Raw genomic sequence first — 24,573 nt, 5'->3', positions numbered from 1 at the left:
CATTGACATTGGAAAATTTCCTGGCTTTTCCCTGCACTAATTGAGATAGCACAGTGACTTCATAATGACTGACAAGAAAGACTTCAAGATTAGGGTAGGAGCCAGTCTCAGACTTACCTTTGCTGCTTATTTCCTCTTTTGGATTATCTATTGGGGATGATATGGGAGTGTGAACCAATATTATGCTTGCATAAAGTACATGGCCGCCAATGTCTTCTGTTTTCATTCATTTAACACAAATTTATAGAGTGCCTACCATGGGCCAAGCATTATTTTAGGCTCTGAGCAGGAATGGAAGAGGGAATAGTGAAACCCCCTGCTTTTATTTTCTAGTTGGATAGAATAGCAAATATTAATGAGTAAAATATAATGTATTAGTCAATGATAAATGTGAGAACACAAAGTAGGGAAAGGAGATAGAGTGTTGGTGTGAGGGTTGCGGTTTTAAGAACGTTGGTCAGGGAAGTCTTCACTGAGGTAACATGAAGGTGTGAACCAAGTGGATATCTTGAAGAAGAGCATTTGCTTCATGCAGAGGAAACGTCCAAGTGGAAAGGTACTGAGGCAGGGCATGTCTTCCCATGTTTGAGGAACAGCAGAATGAGCAAGTAAGAGAGTAGTAAGAGATGAAGTCATAACATAGGGACATATGTGCTTTTACTTTACAGGAGATGGGTAACTGTTGGTTGAGTTCTGACCCACAAACATGATTTGACTTAGGTTTTAGTGGAATAATTCTGACTCTTATGTTGAGAATAGATTGCAGTAGGTTAAGAGCAGAAACAGAAATAATTTAAGAGGTTATTGCGCTGGGCGTGGTGGCTCACGCCTGTAATCCCAGCACTTTGGGAGGCCGAGGCGGGCGGATCACGAGGTCAGGAGATCGAGACCATCCTGGCTAACACGGTGAAACCCCGTCTCTACTAAAAATGCAAAAAATTAGCCGGGCGAGGCGGCGGGCGCCTGTAGTCCCAGCTACTCGGGAGGCTGAGGCAGGAGAATGGCATGAACCCGGGAGGCGGAGCTTGCAGTGAGCCAAGATCGCGCCATTGCACTCCAGCCTGGGCGACTAAGCGAGACTCTGTCTCAAAAAAAAAAAAAAGAGGTTATTGCAATAACCAAGAAGTGATAGCTTCCTGGACCAGGGTTGTGACAGTGAAGGAGTTGAAAAGTGGTTGGTTGTGGAAAGATTTTGAAATTTTCCTTGAAATAGCTGATAGTAATTACATCTGGATTGGGTATGCATTGTGAAAGAAAGAGTCAGAGATGCCTGTTTTGTTTTTTGTTTGTTTGTTTATTTACTTATTTAGAGATGGAGTCTCACTCTGTCTTGCTCTGTCACCCAGGCTGGAGTGCAGTGGCGCGATCTTGGCGCACTGTGTCCTCTGCCGACCAAGTTCAAGAGATTCTTCTGCCTCAGCCTCCTGAGTAGCTGGGATTACAGGTGCCTGCCATTGTGCCCGGCTAATTCTTGTATTTTTAGTAGAGACGGGGTTTTACCATGTCGGCCAGCCTGGTTGATCACTTCTGTCGCTTAGGCTGGAGTACAGTGGTACAATCACTGTTAGCTCAAACTCCTGGGCTCAAGTGACCCTCCTGCCTCAGCCTTCTAAGTAGCTAGGGCTATAGTCACATGCCTCCAGGCTTGGCTATTTTTTTTTTTTTTTGGTAGAAACGGAGATTTGCCATGTTGCCCAGGTTGATCTTGAACTTTTGGCCTCAAACTATCCTCCTGCTTTGGTCTCCCAAAGTGTTGGGATTACAGGTGTGAGCCACCATACCCAGCCACTTTTTTTTTTTTTTTTTTTTGGTCCTGAGCTAAAAAAAAAAATGAACTCTTATTACTAAAATGGTAGGACTTTTGGTAGAGTAGGTTTGGAGGGAAGGAGAAGATCAGGATGTTAAGTTTTAGATGCCAGTTAGACATCTAGGTGTTTCTGTCAAGAAGGCATGTGGGGTAGGTTGGGCACAGTGGCTCATGACTGTACATCTATAATCCCAGCACTTTGGGAGGTTGAGGCAGGAGGATCACTTGAGCCCAGGAGTTCAAAACCAGCTTGGACAACAAAGTGAGACCCCATCTCTACTAAAAAAAAAAAAAAAGGCATGAGGAATTATTTAGGCTGCATGAGGAATTACCTAGACTGGATATATAAATTTGGTGATTATCAACTTTAATGTCATGGACCTAACTGAGATCACCAAGGATGTGAGTATAGATAGAAAAGAAAAGAGAGTCAGGCGCGGTGGCTCATGCCTGTAATCCTAGCACTTTGGGAGGCCAAGGCGGGCAGATCACAAGGTCAAGAGATCGAGACCATCCTGGCCAACATGGTGAAACCCTGTCTCTATTAAAAACACAAAAATTAGCTGAGCATGGTGGCACACGCCTGTAATCTCAGCTGCTCAGGAGGTTGAGGCAGGAGAATCGCTTGAACCCGGGAGGAGGAGGTTGCAGTGAGCCGAGATCACACCACTGCACTCCAGCCTGGCAACAGAGTGGGACTCCATCTCAAAAAAAAAAAAAAGAAAAGAAAAAAGAAAAGAGAATCGGCCAGACACAGTGGCTGATGCTGAGGCCGAAGTGGGCAGATTACCTGAGGTCAGGAGTTGGAGACCAGCCTGGCCAACATGGCAAAACCCTGTCTCTACTAAAAATACAAAAATTAGTCAGGCATGGTGGCACGCGCCTGTAATCCTAGCTACTTGGGAGACTGAGGCAGGAGAATCGCTTGAACCCAGGAGGTGGAGGTTGCAGTGAGCTGAGATTGCGCCATTGCACTCCAGCCTGGGCACCAAGAGAGAAACTCCGTCTCAAAAAAAAAAAAAAGAAAAAAAGAGGCCGGGCGCGGTGGCTCAAGCCTGTAATCCCAGCACTTTGGGAGGCCGAGACGGGTGGATCACGAGGTCAGGAGATCGAGACCATCCTGGCGAACACGGTGAAACCCCGTCTCTACTAAAAAATAGAAAAAACTAGCCAGGCGAGATGGCGGGCGCCTGTAGTCCCAGTTACTTGGGAGGCTGAGGCAGGAGAATGGCATAAACCCGGGAGGCGGAGCTTGCACTGAGCTGAGATCCGGCCACTGCACTCCAGCCCGGGCGACAGAGCGAGACTCTGCCTCAAAAAAAAAAAAAAAAAAAAAAAAAAAAAAAAAAAGAAAGAGACTCAAAGAGATAAGACTTCTTAGACAAAGAGAGAGAAGGAAAACTGAAAGAGTTTGAAATGCTGGAAGCCAAGTAAAGTGTTTCAGGTAAGAGTGACCAGTTCTGTCAAATGCTGCTTCTCTGTCAGAATTGAGGACTGAGACTTTCCTACTAAATTTAACACTCCAAATGATTTGACTGGCATAGGTTTAAGCTGTCTTGCCCAAAACATCTTTCCCATTATCCTGTCTTAATGTTCGAATTTGAACATTTAAGATTATTTCTGTGTTAGTTTGCCAGGGCTGCCATAATATGGTACCACAGATGGGGTGGCTTAAATAACAAATTTATTTTTCATAATTCTAGAGGCTGGAAGTCTGAGATCAAGGTGATGGCAGGGTTGGTTTCTTCTGAGGCTTCTGTCCTTGGTTTACAGATATGACTTCATCTGGTGTTTGCTCTGTGTTTCTGTGTCCTAATCTCCTTTTCTCATTAGTACCACCAGTATTGGATTAGGGCCCCACTCTAATGACCTTATTTTAATTTGATTACCGCTTTAAAGACTCTTATCTCCAAATACAGTCACATTCTGAGATACTGAGATTAGGACTTCAACATATGAATTATTTTGTGGGGGAAGGAGGAACACAGTTCAGCGTGTAACACCTTCCTTGGAGTTTGAACATTTATTTCCTACTAAAAGTCAGTGACACTCATCCCGGATGTCTTTAGTAATGAGTTTGCATCTTAGCTAGAATTTTCCAGGTACATGGATATTGGTACACTTGGCAAGTATTTTTTTTTTTTAATTTTGTGCTGACCAGTCATCTGCTATTCCCTTTCAGTGCCCCCAGAGTGAGCTAGATGCTGAAACTGTGAAGAGCATTCTGGCCGAATACAAGATTCATAATGCTGATGTGACTCTACGTAGTGATGCTACAGCTGATGACCTCATTGATGTGGTGGAAGGAAACAGGTACTGACTGAGTGTGCAGTCTGTGCCTGACTGGATTGGAAGCCTTGTGATGGAAACAGTATTGGATCTTGAATTTGGCAGAAGTTTATCTTAATTCCAGTTGTCCTACTATTTTTTTTTTTTTTTGAGATGGAGTCTCACTCTGTTGCCCAGGCTGGAATGCAGCAGCATGATCTCAGCTCACTGCAACCTTCACCTCCCAGATTCAAGAGATTCTCCTGCCTTAGCCTCCCGAGTAGCTGGGATTACAGGTGTGTACCACCATGCCCAGCTAATTTTTGTATTTTTAGTAGAGGTGGGGTTTCATCATGTTGGCCAGGCTGGTCTTGAACTCCTGACCTCAAGTGATCCGCCTGCCTCGGCCTCCCAAAATGTTGGGATTATAGGCATGAGCCACTGTGTTCAGCCTGTGCTACTATCTTAAATGATAGTGGGCTTTGGTTTCTTTCTTTCTTTTTTTTTTTTTGAGGTGGAGTTTTGCTCTTGTTACCCAGGCTGGAGTGCAATGGCTCAATCTCAGCTCACTGCAACCTCTGCTTCCTGGATTCAAGCGATTCTCCTCCCTCAGCCTCCTGAGTAGCTGGGATTACAGGCATGTGCCACCATGCCTGGCTAATTTTGTGTTTTTAGTAGAGATGGGGTTTCTCTATGTTGGTCAGGCTGGTATTGAACTCCCAACCTCAGGTGATCCACCCCACCTTGGTCTCCCAAAGTGCTGGAATTACAGGTGTGAGCCACTGTGCCCGGCCTTTTTTTTGTTTTTGTTTTTTTTTTTTTTTGAGACGGAGTCTCGCTCTGTTGCCCAGGCTGGAGTGCAGTGGCGCGATCTCGGCTCACTGCAAGCTCCGCCTCCCGGGTTCACGCCATTCTCCTGCCTCAGCCTCCCGAGTAGCGGGGATTACAGGTGTGCACCACCATGCACAGCTAATTTTGTATTTGTAGTAGAGATGGGGTTTCATTATGTTGGCCAGACTGGTCTTGAACTCCTCACCTCAAGTGATCCGCCTGCCTTGGCCTGCCAAAATGTTAGGATTACAGACATGAGCCACTGCGTCCAGCCTGTGCTACTATCTTAAATGATAGTGGACTTTGTTTTTTTTTTTTTTTTTTTTGGTGAGACAAGTGTCTCACTCTGTCACCCAGGTTGGAGTATAGTGGCATGATCTTGGCTCACTGCAACCTCCACCTCCTGGGTTCAAGCGATTCTTTTGCCTCAGCCTCCTGAGTAGCTCGGATTACAGGTGCCTGCCACCACGTCTGGCTAATCTTTTGTATTTTCAGTAGAGATGGGGTTTCACCATGTTGGCCAGGCTGTTCTTGAACTCCTGACCTCAGGTGATCTACCTGCCTCAGCTTCCCAAAGTGCTGGGATTACAGGTATGAGCCGCTGTGCCTGGCCCCCGCCCCCTGGTTTTGTGTTTTTTTTTTGGAGTCTTGCTCGGTCGCCCAGGCTGGAGTGCAGTGGCATGATCTTGGCTCACTGCAACCTCTGCCGCCAGGGTTCAAGCACTTCCACTGCCTCATCCTCCTGAGTAGCTGGGACTACAGGCGTCCGCCACCACACCTGGCTAATTTTTGTATTTTTAGTAGAGATGGGGTTTCTCCATGTTAGCCAGGCTGGTCTCTAACCTCAGGCAGTCTGCCTGCCTCTGCCTCCCAAAGTGCTGGAATTACAGGCATGAGCCACCATGCCTGCTGGCTTTGGTTTCTTTAGCTCTAAACTGAGGGATTCGTTTTGATTTCTGACATCCTTCCTTGCTTTTAAATTTAATTGTGATGGTCATATTCCCCATTTCAGTTTTTTTCTTTTACAGCCTCCTCCTATGAAATTCTCCATTTCAGTTACTTGCTGTAAACTAAGCTGCCCCCTAATCTTTGTCATGTGATAGTTGAAGAGAGTAGTAGGTGAGTCTGCTCTTCCAGAATTAATCCACCTGAGAAGTTCTATAGGCTGTGTCCTACAGAAGTCTGAGCCGGCCAGGCTGTGTCTGTTTTCTCCATCCTAAGAGTATGTAGCTGAGTATCTATTTCATGATACATTACTTTTTTTTTTTTTGAGACAGGGTCACGCTCTTGTCGCCCAGGCTGTAGTGCAGTGGTGTGATCACGGCTCACCACAGCCTTGAACTCCGGGCTCAATCCATCCTCCCACCTCAAACTCCTGAGTAGCTGGGACTATGGGCGTGTACCACCAAGCCAAGCTAATTTTTGTATTTTTTATAGAGATGTTGTTTCCTCACCTTGCCAAGACTGGTCTTGAACTCCTGGGCTCAAGCAATCTGCCTGCCTTGGCCTCCCAACGTGTTGGGATTATAGGCGTAAGACACTATGCCCAGCCCATTAATATTATTGAGACTTGAATAAGTTAAGTCACTGTTAAATTTACTTGTAGCATTTGCATATAATATTTTTAGTTCTCCTAGTCATTTGTTCCTGTATGTTGGATGAACGTATTTACTCCTCATTTGAAAACAAACAAGCCAGTGTTTTCAGTTAGGCATTTTACAAGTGAGGCAGTTAAACCGTGAGAAGTTGTGGCTTGCCTAATTATTAGTAACCTTAGCTGTCATATTCATTGGACACTAGGAATATGACATTGGTAGATGTGATATCATTTTTACCAATAAATATTATTTATTGTACCAATAAATAAAACATTTTTTAGTCTTTAAATATAAATTATGTTTTAAAACAGCCATGTAGGAAACTGACTCAGAGGTTAAGTGACTTTCCTAGGGACACATAACATCACCTCTTCATATCCACAGAGGATTGCTTCCAGGACCCCTTGCAGATAATGAAACCTGCAGATGCTCAAGGCCCTTATATAAAATGATATAGTACAGCTGACCCTCCGTGTCTGTGGGTTTTGATCTGCAGTTGGTTGAATTCAAGGATGCAAAACCTGCATATATGGAGGACCAGCTGGGATTAGAATCAGTCTGAGCACTTCAAAGCTTGTGTTCTTTCCACTGCAGTATGCTTTCCCAGCAATTATCTTTATGTCTGGTACTAGGGCCTGACTTTTGTTACTTTTCAACCCATAGTTCACTTTTTCTTTTTTCTTTTTCTGGCTGATCTGCTACTTATGATTCCTCTTGAGAGCGCCAGTTGGGTCTGGGTGAGGGTGTGCTGTTCAACAGTCTGACAGTTTTGTCAACAACTCCAGACTAATACCTGTTTTTCTTCAACTTCTGTAGAGTTTATATCCCCTGTATCTATGTGTTAAATAAGATTGACCAAATCTCCATTGAGGAATTGGATATCATCTATAAGGTGCCTCACTGTGTACCCATCTCTGCCCATCACCGCTGGAATTTTGATGACCTATTGGAAAAGATCTGGGACTATCTGAAACTAGTGAGAATGTAAGTCTTTGTGGATAGGGTAATGTTGCTGTACGAATTAAACCAGACCGTCCTAAGATGACTTTCTGGAGCTCATTAACAAAATCTGGCTCTTTTTGAAAATATAAGTAAATTGGTTCCTATTATCTACTAGGTCATATTGAGGACACTTTTTCCCTCAGGTTGGAGGTTGTCCTGGTCTTATGTCAGGGGTGATGGAGGGTTGCTATACATTCAACACATGAGATATTCTAAGAAGGTGGTAATCTTTATGCCCTCTCTATTCTAGTTACACCAAACCCAAAGGCCAATTACCAGATTACACATCCCCAGTGGTACTTCCTTACTCCAGGACCACAGTGGAGGATTTCTGCATGAAGATTCACAAAAATCTTATCAAAGAATTTAAATAGTAAGTATCATGGGCATGTGGTCCCTCCTTTTTTCTATAAGTTACCAGTTTCACTAACTAGTAACTCATAGGATGGCATTTTTGAAAAGAAGGCAGGAAGGAGGCTACTGAAATGTTTGCTTGGCAGGAACTCTGCAGTGTCTTCTTTTTTTTTTTTTTTTTTTTTTTTTTTTTGAGACTGAGTCTGGCTCTGTCTCCCAGGCTGGAGTGCAGTGGCCGTATCTCAGCTCACTGCAAGCTCCGCCTCCCGGGTTTACGCCGTTCTCCTGCCTCAGCCTCCCGAGTAGCTGGGACCACAGGCGCCCGCCACTTCGCCTGGCTAGTTTTTTGTATTTTTTAGTAGAGATGGGGTTTCACCGTGTTAGCCAGGATGGTCTTGATCTCCTGACCTCGTGATCCGCCCATCTCGGCCTCCCAAAGTGCTGGGATTACAGGCTTGAGCCACCGCGCCCGGCCTCTGCAGTGTCTTCTTAAAACCGTGCCTAATTAGAATAGGAAGAGCTCTAGAAACCTCTTTAGGTCAGGAAACCTGATGACACAAACAGCCCTGACCTTCCCTCATTATTTCATCTTCCTCTTGGCAAACACAAATATTAATAATTCCTGCCAATGTCACACTGGCCTCTACTGGGTACTGAGCCCCCTTCTAAACCTTAAACATGGGCAAAACCTCCCTAATCTCTCATATTTTTCACTGATGACACAGGCTGAAAAAAGAATTACTTTATTTCTGAGATAGGGTCTTGGTGTTGCCTTGGCTGAAGTGAGTGGTGCGATCATAGCTCACTGGAGCCTCAATCTTCTGGGCTCAAGCAGTCCTCCTGCCTCAGCCTCCGGAGTAGCTGAGACTACAGGTGCACACCACTATACCCAGCTAATTTTTTATTTTTTATTTTTTGAGATAGTCTCGCTCTTATTGCCCAGGCTGGAGTGTAATGGTGTGATCTTGGCTTACTGCAACTTCTTCCCGGGTTCAAGTGATTCTCCCACCTCAGCTGCCTCCCAAGTAGCTGGAATTACAGGCATGTGCCACCACACCCAGCTCATTTTGTATTTTCAGTAGAGACAGGGTTTTTCCATGTTGGTCAGGCTGGTCTTGAACTCTTGACCTCAGCCCTGCAAAGTGCTGGGATTACAGGCATGAGCCACCGTGCCTGGCCTTAAAAAATTTTTACTAGAGACGAGGTCTTGTTTTGTTTCCCAGGCTGGTCTTGAAATCCTGAGCTCGAGAGAGTCACCTGCTTCAGCCTCCCAAAGTGTTAGGATTATAGTTGTGAGCCACTATGCCCAGCATATTAATTTTTTATTTTGAACTTACTGTAGACTTACAGCAAAGTTGCAGATATAGCACAAAGAGTTTCCTTTTATCTCTCACCCCACTTCTAATGTTAACAGCTCACGTTACTATAAAATTATCAAAAACAGGAAATAAGCATTGGTATGATGTTGTTAACTATAGACCTTATTTGAATTTTATCACTTTTTCTTTTACTAGTGTCTATTTTGTGTTCCAGGAACCTGTGTGGCATCTAGTTGTTACTTGTTTGTAGTCTTTGTGTTCTAGTTTACCAGTAATATTTCCTTAGACTTTCACTGTCATTGATGACCTTGATGCTTTTGAGAGTGTTCACTAGTTATTTGATTGAATGTTCCTTATTTTGAGTTTGTCCAGTGTTCTCTTATGATTGAAATGAGATTATGTATTTTTGGTAAGAATACCACAAAAATAATGATGTGTTCTTCTCGGTGTATCATTACATGAGATTCATGATGTTGATATACCTTACTGATGATAATATTCATATTGATTACTTGGTTATGTTGGTGTAGGGTGGGTTTCTCTGCTGTGAAGGTAGTATTTTTCTCTCCGTATTTGATAAGTATCTTGGGGTACTTTTGAGACTGAAAGTCCTGTTTATCTTCAAATTTTTGCCTGCTGATATTAGCATCTACTGGTGAGGCTTGTCTGTGACATTTATGGCTATGGTGTTTACCTAACGGTGATTCTTTTTTTTTTTTTAAGACAGAGTCTCGCCCTCTCACCCAGGCTAGAGTGCAGTGGCGTGATCTCAGCTCACTGCAACCTCTGGCTCCCTTGTTCAAGCGACTCTTCTGCCTCAGCCTCCTGAGTAGCTGGTACTACAGGCGTGTGCCACCATGCCTGGCTAATTTTTGTATTTTTAGTAGAAATGAGGTTTCACCATGTTGGTCAGGCTGGTCTGAAACTCCTGACCTCAGGTGATCTGCCTGCCTCGGCCTCCCAAAGTGCTGGGATTACAGACAGGCATGAGGTACCACGCCTGGCCTAATGGTGATTCTTTATTTTCCTTTTTTATTTTATGTTTATTTATTGGACTTCTGTATGTTAGAGCTACCACTTCCCCTATTTAACTCATAATTCCTATTGGTATGAGCTCTAGATTATTTTATTCTATAGGATGTAATCTAACACTGTTATTATTTTGTTGCTCAAGTTATTACAAAGCTTTGGCCATTAGGAACTCCTTCGTGTTGGCCCCTGTGTTCTTTTGATAAGCTGCTTTTTTTTGAGACAGGGTCTCACTGTTGCCCAAGCTGGAGTGCAGTGGCACAATCACAGCTCACTGTAGCCTTGATCTCACGGGCTCAAGCCTCAGCCTGCCTCAGCCTCCTGAGTAGCTGGAACCCCAAGTGTGCGCCACCATGCCCAGCTAGTTTTTTCTATTATTTTTTATAGAGACAGGGTCTGACTTGTGTTGCCCAGACTGGTCTCCAATGCCTGAGCTCTAGTGATCCGCCTACCAAAGTGCTGGGATTACAGGCATGAGCCATTTATTTTTTGTAGAGATGGGGTCTTGCTGTGTTGCCCAGGCTTCTCAAACTCCTGGGCTCAAGTGATCCTTCCATCTCTGCCTCCCAAAGTGCAGGATTACGGGCATCAGCCACCTGTGCCCAGCCTTTCCTTACTTTTTGGTACTGTTAATACTTTGATGTTCCCAAATGACATTGATTTTGCCTGCACTAGCCCTGGAAATTAGTCACTTCTCCAAGGAGCTCCAGTTTTCAAGATGTGGGTGCTAAGTGTACTCATTGTTAGCAAATAGGTTATCATTGCCTGTAGGCCCTCTTAGCAAATAAAGTTAGGAAATACATGTATGGATACTGATGATGCTTATATACACATCTGTATTTCTCTGTCTTATCCTTCCTCACTATCCATTTATCCATCTTTCCTAAAAACCATGAGTTTATACTGTTACCTCTGATTCTAGTTCAATACTACAGGGTTCATTTTAGCCTTCCCACTTAGTATTATTTTTAAGACAGGGTCTCTGTCTCTCAGGCTGGAGTGTAGTGGCTCTGTTACAGCTCACTGCAGTCTCGACTTCCCAGGCTCAAGCAATCCTCCTACCTCAGTTTCTGAGTAGCTGAGACCATAGATGTGTGCCACCATGCCCAGCTAATTTTTTTTTTTATTTGTAGAGACAGGGTCTCCCTATGTTGCCCTGGCTGGTCTCGAACTCCTGGGCTCAAGTGATCCTCCTGCTTCGGCTTCCCAAAGTGCTGGGATTACAGACACTAGTCACTGCACCTGAACTTCCTCTTTTTTTTTTTTTTTTTTTTTTTTGAGACAGTCTTGCTCTGTTGCCTGGGCTGGAGTGCGGTGGTGCGATCTGGGCTCACTGTAATCTCTGCCTCCCGGGTTCATGCCATTCTCCTGCCTCAGCCTTCCAAGTAGCTGGAACTACAGGTGCCTGCCACCACACCGGACTAAATTTTTGTATTTTTAGTAGGGACGGGGTTTCACCATGTGTTAGCCAGGATGGTCTCGATCTCCTGACCTCGTGATCCACCCACCTTGGCCTCCCAAAGTGCTGGGATTACAGGCGTGAGCCACCGCACCCGCTGCATTTTTTTTTTCTGAATAGGAAAAAGGGTTAAAAACAAAAGAAGAAAATAGGGCTAGGTGTGGTAGCTCACGCCTGTAATCTCAGCACTTTGGGAGGCCAAGGCAGGAGGACTGCTTGAGTCCAGGAGTGTGAGATCGGACTAGGCAATATAGTGAGACCCCCGTCTTTATCAAAAATTAAAAAATTAGCCAGACACGGTACCAGGCACCTGTGGTCCCAGCTACTCAGGAGGCAGAGGTAGGAGGATTGCTTGAGTCCAGGAGATTGATGTTGCAGCGAGCCATGATAATGATCATGCCCCTGTACTCTAGCCTGGGCAGCAGACTGAGACCCTTGCCTCAAAAAACCAGCCAAACAAAGAAAAAACAAAACTTGTTTCTGATCCTAAGAGTACTGAGAGAGTGAAGTCCTTTATTGACCTTCAGATCCTTATATATAAAACAACTGGCCGGGCGCGGTGGCTCAAGCCTGTAATCCCAGCACTTTGGGAGGCCGAGACGGGCGGATCACGAGGTCAGGAGATCGAGACCATCCTGGCTAACACGGTGAAACCCCGTCTCTACTAAAAAATACAAAAAACTAGCCGGGCGAGGTGGCGGGCGCCTGTAGTCCCAGCTACTTGGGAGGCTGAGGCAGGAGAATGGCGTGAACCCGGGAGGCGGAGCTTGCAGTGAGCTGAGATCCGGCCACTGCACTCCAGCCCGGGCGACAGAGCGAGACTCCGTCTCAAAAAAAAATAAATAAATAAGTAAATAAAACAACTATATTCGACATGTAAGTGCTAATTTCCACCAGTCAAAACATTATGCTTTGGCAGTTACTTTAACTGGGAAAGATGACTTTTGTAAAAAGTTAAACACTGTCCTTTTTCAGACTTTGTAGATTTAGAGATACAGTAGCTCTTTCCTTCTATGGTGCAAAACACTGTTCAAAACCTTCAGAACTTTAAATTTACCAGGGAATTAAAAAGGGGAGAAAAATGTCTCAGATAAGAAACATATCGAAGCAAACAGGATTTTATTTGCTCCTTATTTTACTGTTTTTTTCTTTTTGTTTAGTTATAGCACAACTATCTTTATTTTTATTTTTATTATTATTATTTTTGAGATAGGGTCTTGTTCTGTTGCCGCCCAGGCTGGAGTCCAGTGGTGTAATCGTGGTTTACTGCAGCCTTGAACTCCTGGGTTCAAGCAAGCCTCCCACCTCAGCCTTTCATATAGCTGGGACTACAGGTGCAAACCACCATGCCTGGCTAATTTTTTCTATTTTTGTAGAGCTAGGGTTTCTCCATGCTGCCCAGGCTGGTACAACTCTCTTAATAATAGAAAACTTTCAGCTTCAGGCCTAATTAATTATAACACTTACCCCTTTTCCATTTCCTTCATGTCCTTGACCATATCAATCCCTTATCTGTGCTTTGTGTTTTTTTTTTGTGTGTGTTGTTTTTTGAGAGTGAGTGAGACTCCGTCGCCCAGGCTGGAGTGCAGAGGCGTGATCTTGGCTCACTGCAACCTCCGCCTCCCAGGTTCAAGTGATTCTCCTGCCTCAGCCTCCCGAGTAGCTGGGACAACAGGTGTGCGCCACCACTCCCAGCTAATTTTTTGTATTTTTAGTAGAGATAGGGTTTCACCATGTTGGCCAGGATGGTCTTGATCTCTTGACCTCATGATCCACCCACCTGGGCCTCCCAAAGTGCTGGGATTACAGGCGTGAGCCACCACGCCCGGCCTGATTTTTGTATTTTTAGTAGAGACAGGGTTTCACCATATTGGCCAGGCTGGTCTTGAACGCCTGATCTCGTGATCCGCCCACCTCGGCCTCCCAAAGTGCTGGAATTAGAGGCATGAGCCACTTCTTCGGGCCTGGAATATAGATTTTTTTAAAGAGGTTTTGACTATATATCATATATATATATATATATATATATTTTTTTTTTTTTTTTTTTTTTGGGAGACGGAGTCTCGCTCTGTCGCCCGGGCTGGAGTGCAGTGGCCAGATCTCAGCTCACTGCAAGCTCTGCCTCCCGGGTTTACGCCATTCTCCTGCCTCAGCCTCCCGAGTAGCTGGGACTACAGGCGCCCGCCACCTCGCCCGGCTAGGTTTTGTATTTTTTAGTAGAGACATGGTTTCACCGTGTTAGCCAGGATGGTCTCGATCTCCTGACCTCGTGATCCGCCCGTCTCGGCCTCCCAAAGTGCTGGGATTACAGGCTTGAGCCACCGCGGCCGGCCGACTATATATTTTTATATATATGAAATATATATTTTGATATAATTTATATATAATATATATTATGATATAAAAACACAAGTATATATGTAATATATATTATATAAATATGTGATATATATCATAATTTACATATGTATTTTATATATAACATATAATAATAATATAGCCACCTTTTTTACTCTTGGTACATGGTTCTTAGTCTCTGTGAGGCAGGTCTTGGTGTTTTATTCACCAGTTTTCCTCATTAGCACAACATATTCTTAAGTTTGGAGGCCTATAGATATAAATTACCTTCACATATTCCAGTAAATCAGGAGGACATATCAGTTACAGTTTCTTTTTTTTTTTTTTTTTTTTGAGACGGAGTCTCGCTCTGCCACCCAGGCTGGAGTGCAGTGGCCGGATCTCAGCTCACTGCAAGCTCCGCCTCCCGGGTTCACGCCATTCTCCTGCCTCAGCCTCCCGAGTAGCTGGGACTACAGGCGCCTGCCACCTCGCCCGGCTAGTTTTTTGTAGTTTTTAGTAGAGACGGGGTTTCACAGTGTCAGCCAGGATGGTCTCGATCTCCTGACCTCGTGATCCGCCCGTCTCGGCCTCCCAAAGTGCTGGGATTACAGGCTTGAGCCACCGCGCCCGGCCAGTTAGTTTCTTGTTAGGGAGGAAGATTTTCCTGGCATGGCTGAAGAGGGAGGCCCTAATTTCTTGTCAGTACCCACTGATGGTTTCAGGAAACCCAGCCAAAACAGGTATTATCTAACAGTCTATAAGTGATACCGTATCTATAGGAATCAATCTGAAATTTTCAGGGTATTTCTCTGAAGATTAAATGACAGATTTTTTTTTTTGAGACGGAGTTTCGCTCTTGTTGCCCAACCTGGAGTGCAATGGTGTGATCTCGGCTCACTGCAACCTCTGCCTCCCGGGTTCAATCCTTTCTCCTGCCTCAGCCTCCTGAGTAGCTGGGATTACAGGCACCCACCACCATGCCCGGCTAGTTTTTGTATTTTTAGTGCAGACGGGGTTTCACCATGTTGGCCAGGCTGGTCTCAGACACCTGACCTCAGGTGATCTGCCGCCTCGGCCTCCCAAAATGCTGGGATTACCAGCGTGAGCTGCTGCGCCCAGCCCAGGGTATTTCTCTGTAACAAATTCATGCTTTCTTTTAATTTTAAATGAGGCTCTTTATACTAATCATGTTTTTTGTCTTTGACTTTCTGCAATAAGAGGAACCACACAACTTCCAGAAGTCTTTGTTGCCTTGTATGTTAAGGCTTCAGTGTCTCATGCTATTCAGGAAGATAAAACTTTTGTGCGTCTGTAGTTCTTAAGTGTGTGATTCTAAATCTGAGCAGAAGGGTGGCATCCAGGCAAATAGGGCAGAAGCTAGGTTATTATTTACACTGACTGTTCTTTTTCCCTTCCATACAGTGCTCTGGTCTGGGGTCTGTCTGTGAAACACAATCCTCAGAAAGTGGGTAAAGACCATACGTTGGAGGACGAGGATGTCATTCAAATTGTGAAGAAGTGAAACTTTTCCCCTTTCCCATCTGCCGGGCGAACCACAACAGCCTTCCCCATGATCAAGCACCCTACCCCAGTTCTTTCTGGTTTTGGCAGTCACTGGATCAGGATCCAGGGGAGGGAGATGGAGGCACCCAAACTGGAACTTCATTTGTCTTACCTTGGTGTCACCTTGTATGTCGAACTGCATAAAAGACCTGGTAGGCTGGTCAGCTACATACAGCTCATGTGTCATTGTCAGAATTTGTTTTGGGATGGGCTGAATGAGGAAGGGTATATACGGTGAAGTAGCTACAGAAGGGATCCTTGGAAACTTGATCTTGAGTGTGAAATGGATAAAAATATGACATGCAGCATCTTCTTTGATGTTTACTTATGGGAACCCCTTCCAAACTAGATGTGGCTTTCAATCCTTTCAAGTGGTCTTTCCCACATGATACTGGAGAGAGGAAGGACTTTATGTAAAGTTAACTGATCACTCCCTGCAAGGCCAACCTGTTTTGGGAGATCATGTAATTTAAGTACTTAGACCAGGCAGATCAGGGTTTGAAATTGCAGGTCCACCTCTAGTTAGCTGTGGAGCCCTGAACAAATTACCCAACCTTTATGAGCCTCAGTTTCCTCATGTAACATGGGGATAGTAATAGCACTTTCTGCCGTCGTGATTGTCAGTAATGTAGGGATAGGTACTTATAAATTGCTTAGCACAGTATTTGACGTATAAGTACTCAATGACTCTTGGCTTTTGTTGCATCCAGCCTTTTACTGGGCTGTCTGCCCTATGCAGAGCACAGCTGTACATCATCAGTGTTGGGCTGAATGTTGAGCTGAAATGCTGCCAGCTGGGCCACTAAATGCTTTCTTCTTTTTTTTTTTTTTTTTGAGAGAGTTTCGCTCTTGTTGCCCAGGCTGGAGTGCAATGGCGTGATCTCCGCTCACCCCAACCTCCGCCTCCCGGGCTCAAGCGATTCTCCTGTGTCAGCCTCCCGAGTAGCTGGGATTACAGGCATGTACCACCATGCCCTGCTAATTTTGTATTTTTTAGTAGAGATGGGGTTTCTCCATGTTGGTGAGGCTGGTCTTGAATTCCTGACCTCACGTGATCTGCCCGCCTCGGCCTCCCAGAGTGCTGGGATTACAGGCATGAGCCATCGCGCCTGGCCAACTAAATGCCTTCTTTTGCATAACCCAGCCTTTCTGCTTGAATCCCCATGGAAGTCCTGGCCTCAGCCAATAACTTGGGCAAAGGTGTGAAGGCAGAATGTTGCAAGCGAGGCAACTGATGTGATCAAAGCAGGTTTGTGTGTTCACATATGTGTATGTATGGAGGTGGGAGGTTTAGGAGGGTTGGTGTCAGGACTACTTGAGAGGATACTAAGGACATAATCAGATGTTTGGAGCTAGGAATATAGGAATTTAAGGGGATTGCTCTGATTATGTGAAATTGATTGATAAAAATCTTTGTGTGGTGGGTAACAATACGGGCAGAGGGGACTGGGCCCAGTAGCTCACACCTTGGGAGGCCAAGGCAGGAAGATCACCTGAGCTCAGGAGTTCGAGACCAGCCTGGACAACATAGCGAGGCCCAATCTCTACAAAAAATTTAAAAAATTAGCTGGGCATGGTGGTGCGTGCCTGTAGTCCCAGCTGTTTGGGAGGCTGAGGTGGGAGGATTGCTTGAGCCTGGAGGGTCCAGGCTGCAGTGAGCTAAGATGGGCCACTGTACTCCAGCCTGGGTGACCATTGATCTTTATGTCTAGTCCACCATGGTCTCTCACCTGGATTTTTCTTTTTTTTTTTTTGAGATGGAGTCTCACTCTGTCACCCAGGCCAGAGTGCAGTAGCATGAGCTCACTGCTAGCTCTGCCTCCCAGGTTCACACCATTCTCCTGCCTCAGCCTCCCAGGTGGCCAGGAGTATAGGCGCCCGCCACCACGCCTGGGTAATTTTTTAATATTTTTAGTAGAGATGGGGTTTCACCGTGTTAGCCAGGAGGGTCTCGATCTCCTGACCTCATGATCCGCCCACCTCGGCTTCCCAAAGTGCTGGGATTACAGGTGTGAGCCACTGCGCCCAGCCACATGTCTATTTTTGAATCAATTGTTGGTAAAGGGAATAGAATTATTGAAGAACCAGAATTTAGCCCTGTAAGTTATTGTCATTCTTGGTTTGTGCTTATGCTCATAGTTCACAACAAAAGGCTAATGGACCTCACACTTCCCTTTCCTCTTAATAGTTTGGCTTATAAGACACTCAGTAGCTATCTCCTAGGGGAAGGCCTAGCTGCATTCTCTGTTCACTTCATTCACACTTCCTTTTACCACTGACCTCCCTTGGGAGGGACTGTTCTTTCCTCTCCTACCTGACCTCCCCAGCTTAACAGATTTTCCATTATATGCTTTGTGGCCCTCAGCTGTTTTACTTTCAGGATGCCTTCTATATCCTTAGCTTCTCTTAACTTTTATTTTGCATATCCTTCCAGCACTGATTGCTTCTGAACTCATCTCATGCCTGCAAGACATCAAAAGTTTCTCCAAAGACATCCCTTTCTCTCTGCCCTCATCCTACATCAAGGTCTTAGCTCCTTGAAGATGCATTCATGTGTCTTTTGCCTTCATCCCTCACCCCTGCTTCCTCTAGTCCGTTTGCCAAAATACTTTTGCTAAAACCTGTATGTCTAGTTTCTGCTGATACTCTTAGCAACACTCCCTTATTTCCTTCTGCCTCCATTTTGCCAGTCACCAGCTAATGGCTTTGCTCTTTGCATGGTACCCATTTCTGTCCTACTAGCTTCTAGCCTGAAAAGGAAGCCTTTACTAGCAGCTTCAAACCAGTCCTCCTTACCTTGCACCTATTAACGTTGGTTCAACATGAAGGGGAAGTAAGGTAAGTGGAAGAGGATACACAGGAAAGGTGGAACTGGATTCAGGCATCGGTGTTCTGCCATTGACACTTGGGACTGCTTTCCAGCTTCCACCTGTGGAAACCAGAAAGCATTTGCCAAAAATTCTAAACATAGGGTCTATTTCTGAAGCTGAGGAATTACATGGAGTGAATAGCATGGGGGAAGGGGATTACTAATGAGGTTGAAAGGAAAGTACCAGGAAGAGACTGACTTCATACATAATCCACAAAGCCAGGTTTTGTTGAAAGGTGACCTGCATTCTTGTATTCCTGCAAGTACAGGGCAGGGTGGGCAGTTCCAGGCTTATAGTCATTATTCCCTAACACTCAAGACTCAGGCTGCTCAAGACTGTACTAGCCTTGTAGTCAAAAATCCAACCACCTTGACCTTCACCTCATTATCTGACCCTTTAGCATGGAGTCCTAAAATGGTCCTAAATGGACAAATATCTACAACTCTGGTAAATTAACTTGAGTAGCATGGGAAATAAGTATAACCGCATAGCAGGACTGAAAAACTTCCAGTTAGGAAAGGGGACTCACAACCGTACTGTATTCTGTAGAATCTTTATCCGTCAGTGCTGTGTATGTACTAATAGTTAAGGTGAATAATAAAACAATTGTGAGGAACGTGATACAGAACACAAGGAGTCAATTAATGCATGAGTCTTAAGGGAAATTCTTACACTTCAGTGGGTTGAATCAGAACTCTGAGCTTAGAGAAACCGGATGCCCCAGTAAACATGATTTAGTTTGAGAAACTACCATATGTAATACATGATTCCTTAATAAACAAATTGTTTTCACTAGGTCAGTTTAATCTTGGAAATTACACTATAGATACCCTGGTATTAGCCACAAGGCTATGCTATCTATAGGGTCAGTCCAGTGTAAACTGACCCGTTGGGGTCTTTAAAGCTCAAGGAAAAAGGCCATAGCTGATTTCTTCTAAATCAAGAGAGTCCAATTAACTTTTTTTTTTTTTTTTTTTTAGATGGAGTCTCACTGTGTCACCAAGCTGGGTTGCAGTGGCATGATCTCAGCTCACTGCAACCTCTGCCTCCCAGGTTCAGGCAATTCTTCTGTCTCAGGCTTCTGGGTAGCTGGGACTACAGGTGTGCACCACCATGCCCAGCTAATTTTGCATTTTCAGTAGAGACGGGGTTTCACCATGTTGGCCAGGATGGTCTCGATCTCTTGACCTCATGATCCGCCCACCTCTGCCTCCCAAGGTGCTGGGATTACAGGTGTGAGCCACAGTGCCCAATTTCTATGGGTTTTAAAGAAAAATTTAAACTTTTTCAGATCACTTCCCTAAAGGAACATACTGAGCATAGCTTGGCTGGTTAGAAATTAGGAAGGCTAGCCTGGGCTACATGGTAAGACCCTGCCTCTACAAAAAATAAGAAAAAAGTTATAGTGGTGTGTGCCTGTAGTTTCATCTACTTGGGAGGCTGAGGTGAGAGAATCGCTTGAGCCCAGGAGGTTGAAGCTGCAGTGAGCCACGATTGCACCACTGTACTCCAGCCTGAGCGACACACAGTGAGATCCTGTCTCCAAACAAACAAAATTAGGAAGGGTTTCAGAGAGGAAATAAACAGAACAATGCCAGTTACTTCATTCACACACTTAGCATATGCAATTTTAATCAACCAAAAGAAAATCCCAAATGTACAAGTGAAAAAAATCCAAACTGTTGACACAGGCCTAACTAATATCAGCTACTTTTATGTACAGCTGTATAAGTTCAAAAAAGCTATCCTATATGTATATACAAAAGTTGTTTATACACAGGTCTGTACATAAGGGTCTATACATTTATTTCCTCAGAACCCTTAGGTGCCACCTCTTGGTGAGGACACCAACACTTCATTCACATATCTTACAAAAAAGAAAGACCATTTCCAGGATTGACAACATTGTGCATCCTGTATTCAATGTACACTCCACTTGACTGGTTAAGATCCTTCCATCATAATGCGGACCACACCAGGTGCATGGGTTCCACCAAATAGCTTCACACAGAGTGCTCCAAAGTAAAAGCCCATAAACCAACCCGAGATGAGGAAGCAGGGTCCTGCCCAGGGTGCCACCACAGGTCCGGGCTTAGTTGAGTCTGCCTGCCCTGCTCACTGTCGGTATTCCAATTCATCTACACTGATAACTTTGGCAGGCATCGAAGGCAGGGGTTGTTGTAGCACATCTGAGCCAAACCATTTGGCAAGGCCCACAGGGGAGCTGCTCCTCTGGCTGGGGCGATGCTCCAGCTGGGAGTGCATGTGGGGCAGGCCCGACCGGCTGGGCATGTTCTGAGGAGTTGTCTGAACGCTGACAGCTGCTGCCTGGGAACCAGAGCCTGGAGGATGCAGAACTGTGGAGATAAGAAGGGTTATCATTCACAGCATGAGAAGGAAAGAAGTTTGTTAGACCCTGCTTCATTAAACCCTATCCAAAGAAGAATCTTTACTAGAGGATGTTTTCTAGGGCTTCTTTAGATAGAAACTCCTTTGCAAAATACCAACAATGCCAGAAACAGTACCATGGAAAGCTGAGCTATTCAGAAGCTACCAGTATTGAAAACCTACCCTGGATGACATGACTGCTACTTCTCATGGCAAGTAACCACATCATAGAAGCAGCAACATTAACTGGTGAGGGGGCATATACCCTGGGCAGGCCGGATGCTGAACCTGTTGGATTATCAGCCCTCTCTCCTAACAGGCAAAGGACAAAGCCAGAGCACAGTTGACTTTTCCCACTGACTTTGCAGGAACAGTAATCCCAAATTGCATAGAGGTCAATTTACTCCATCTTATTCTCTGGTTACACTCTTGTCCCAAACTTAGAACAAGTTAAAGAATGAATGTTAATTCATGTCCACTGAAAACTAGTCCTAAAAGCTTTAAGACTCCGTAAGTCTGTCCCAAACTCACCTGTCAAATTCCTGAACCTACCTGTGCGCTGTAGCTGCTGTTGCACCATTGCCAGATGCAGAGGTGTTCCAGGACGAGGGTTTAAGAGAGGGTGACTAGCAGCAGGTAAAGGGTAAAAGGGCTGACCCAGGATAGGGCCAGATATTCCCTGTAAATGAGTCAAGTCCATCCCAGGAGGAAGCACACCTGTTCAGCAGAAAAAGCAAGCAGCTGAGTAGTCTTAATGCTACCTGGAAGTTTTCCAGCTTCACTGTATAGTTTTGCTGATCTGGAATTTTGTTAAGAATGAAGGCCTAGGCGCAATGGCTCACGCCTGTAATCCCAGCACTTTGGGAGGCCAAAGCGGGCAGATCACAAGGTCAGGAGTTCAAGACCAGTGTGGCCAACATGATGAAACCCCGTCTCTACTAAAAATACAAAAATTAGCCAGGTATAGTGGCAGGCGCCTGTAATTCCAGCTGTTCGGAAGGCTGAGGCAGGGACCTTGAACTTGGGAGGTGGAGGTTGCAGTGAGCAGAGATTGCACCACTGCACTCCAGCCTGGGTGACAGACCGAGACTCTGACAAAAAAAAAAAATTCCTCTGGCTCATGCCTGTAATCCTGACACTTTGGGAGGCTGAGGTGGATAGATTGCCTGAGCTTAGGATTCTGAGTTTGAGACTGGACTGGACAACATGGTGAAACCCTGTCTCTACTAAAATACAAAATAAATTATACGGGCTTGGCGGCGTGCACCTATAGTCCCAGCTACTTGGGAGGCTGAGACAGAAGAATTGCTTGAACCCGGGAGGCGGAGGTTGCGGTGAGCTGAGATCGCACCACTGCACTCCAGCCGGGGAGACAAGAGTGAGACTTCTGTCTCTACAAAAAAAAAGAAAATCCTCAAGCTAGGTTCCTAATGTTTTAAAGGACTAGGAGATTGGATTGGACCCACTGCCTGCTAGTTAGATGGGAGACTCTAGTAACATCTTTCTAAGTGATGGAAATCTCCCACATTATAGCACTTCATCAATGCCAATAATTGTCCTCTAGGCCCACAAAATGACACCCAAGTCAGGCTGGAAACTCACCAGTTTGGAGCAAACTTGGAAGATGCTGTGGATGTACTCCCTGGGCCAGCATCCTCTGTACCAACCCTGGGTGAAGCTGGTGAGCAGGCCTAACCATAGGGACATGGGGGACAAGGGGAACTTGGTGGACAGGGCGGAGAAAAGGTGTTGTAGGAACTGGGGATGCCAAGGTGGGTGTTTTTCTCCCAGTTGCTTTAGGTCGATAATCTTGTTCTTTGGTGTAACGGCTGGTCTGGGACAGTGGGGTGGAACACGAAGACCTCTGTAACGCTGACAGTTTTGGATTTGTAGTGGGAGAAGAGTCTCGATCAGCACTGGGTACAGAGCTGGAGGACAGGAGGTTCTCTGTGAGGATCCAAACAAAAAATATTTTGGTAAACTTCTCCCAAACACTTGTAGTCTCCCACTGGTCTAATAAATCTCATTTCTTAAGGTCACAATTCTTATCTGATACCCTTAACAAGTTTAGAGAACTACACAGTAGGAACCATCATTTGCTTAATAAACAGGACCAGAAGATGAATTGTTGGGCACCCTTCTCTGCACAAACGGCTATGGCCTAGATTATGCAAATCCATCACAACAAAATCTAAATGGCAATTAGAGTGTGGCCAAAGAACCAAACTGTCTTAGTAGTACCAACAAGATTTCCTCCCCACCACCCACCCCAAGCCTTCTCAAACACAGGCAAAAATCTCTCAGATCTATACTGTAACACCTGTGTAAACCCTAATTTAGAATCCGCACGTTACCATGTCCTTCACAATCCCTACTGTGCAACTCCTAAAAGCCTCTCACATGTTTCCTATGTTGGACACTTAAGTTTCCACAGGCTGGATATAATCTTTCAGAAGTAAAACTAGCTGAATTATACTAATTTGCCAAATAAGTATACTAATTATTCAACTTTGAAGCCTAACTAAGGATTCTAAACTAACACTCATTCTACCCATCTAGTAGTAGCACTCTTAGATTGGTCAGAATTTCAAGCAACTGAGCAACTGTGAGCTAGCGCAATTCTTCTCACTGTCACACAGAACCTTCTCACTGACACAGAACCATAGTCCAGAGAAGCTAGTGGTCTTGCCCAGGGCTTTGTATAGAATATCAGGCTGGACAGCACAGCACTCAGGCCCATGTTTTCTCCATTATATACTTTCTTGAGCAGTGCCCTTAACAGCTCTGCAGTACCTTCACTGGCCTTCTGAGTATCCTCTTTACTGTCACCAAGAGCTGCTTTTCCAGATATTGGCTCCTCCTTGCTTTTCTCTTTGCTCTCGTACATCTTACGAATCACTGAGGTAGGGGTAAAGGAAGGAGAAAGCTGCAGAGAAAAACAATTGGCATTAGCACATTCTCTAAGTGCCTTTCTGTAATACTAAGCCAGGATTAACTGGCCAATCTACTCAACAAAGAGTCCCCACATTGGTAGCAAAGGCCAACTCTAGTATTCTGTTCTGTAGCTGCTGGAGGAAAAACAGAATGGGGCAAACAGGCAGTGTCCCAAGTACATTATCCCTTGCTTACAACCTGTGATAATGGGGACATGCCTATGCAGCCTCTGCATTACCCATTTCCCAGCCTGGGATTAGGCTGGCAAGAAAGAACATGGCCAGAAATATAACTTGGAGCAGCAGACCTTCCTTCTGTGAAAAGACATTTCAAAGACAATGTCAGAACCAAAGTTACTCCAAACTCCTAATATTTCCCTTCTTCACTTGGCTACTAGACTATCTCAATAGTCTCCTCAGCCATCAGGATTAACCAGAATTACTCCATACTCCTAATACTTCCCTTCTTAACTTGGCTACCAGAAAAGTCAAATTTATCTCAATAGTCTCCTCAGCCATCAGGATTAATCATTTGGAGTCATTTCTTATCTCTTCACTAGTTCTACTTTGGTGATTTTATTTTGCATTTGCCTTTTCTCACCAAACCACCCCATATCTTTGATGGCAGGAGACAGGGCATGACTTACAAACAGAAAAATTCCTTCCAAACCCTGCTGCCTTCAAGGTCACTGGTACAAAGACCCATGTGGGGTTCTGAAGCACACAACAAAGCTTTTTTTTCCTTCTCTATCAGCTTTGATTGGATGATAAAGATCTGTGGGGAATGAACTTTTTTTTTTTTTTTTTTTGAG

The 24,573-nt window shown here is 44.8% G+C and overlaps 2 protein-coding genes across 11 annotated transcripts in view; one reads left to right on the top strand and one right to left on the bottom strand.

The window, feature by feature from the left end:
• DRG1 (developmentally regulated GTP binding protein 1) overlaps positions 1–15,744 on the top strand; it is a 38,496-nt gene extending 22,752 nt beyond the window's left edge. Inside the window, exons 6-9 of the mRNA XM_050806756.1 lie at positions 3,990–4,120; positions 7,321–7,488; positions 7,757–7,879; positions 15,430–15,744. Of these exons, the coding sequence (XP_050662713.1) occupies positions 3,990–4,120; positions 7,321–7,488; positions 7,757–7,879; positions 15,430–15,529 (522 nt within the window). The 3' untranslated portion in view covers positions 15,530–15,744. The remainder of the gene's footprint in view (positions 1–3,989; positions 4,121–7,320; positions 7,489–7,756; positions 7,880–15,429) is intronic.
• Positions 15,745–20,042: 4,298 nt separating this feature from the next.
• The window catches only part of EIF4ENIF1 (eukaryotic translation initiation factor 4E nuclear import factor 1), a 64,251-nt gene continuing 59,720 nt past the window's right edge, over positions 20,043–24,573 (bottom strand). For all 10 annotated transcript variants that reach the window (XM_050806684.1, XM_050806685.1, XM_050806681.1 and 7 more), the window contains 4 exons: positions 23,622–23,754; positions 22,431–22,775; positions 21,381–21,545; positions 20,043–20,797 (listed from right to left, as the gene is read on the bottom strand). In XM_050806684.1, the coding sequence (XP_050662641.1) occupies positions 20,556–20,797; positions 21,381–21,545; positions 22,431–22,775; positions 23,622–23,754 (885 nt within the window). In that variant the 3' untranslated portion in view covers positions 20,043–20,555. The remainder of the gene's footprint in view (positions 20,798–21,380; positions 21,546–22,430; positions 22,776–23,621; positions 23,755–24,573) is intronic.

The sequence above is a fragment of the Macaca thibetana genome, chromosome 10 (genome assembly GCF_024542745.1).
Source record: "Macaca thibetana thibetana isolate TM-01 chromosome 10, ASM2454274v1, whole genome shotgun sequence".
NCBI lineage: Eukaryota > Metazoa > Chordata > Mammalia > Primates > Cercopithecidae > Macaca > Macaca thibetana.
Note: the sequence above shows the minus strand (reverse complement) of the source record. Positions and strands in the feature narration are given on the sequence as shown.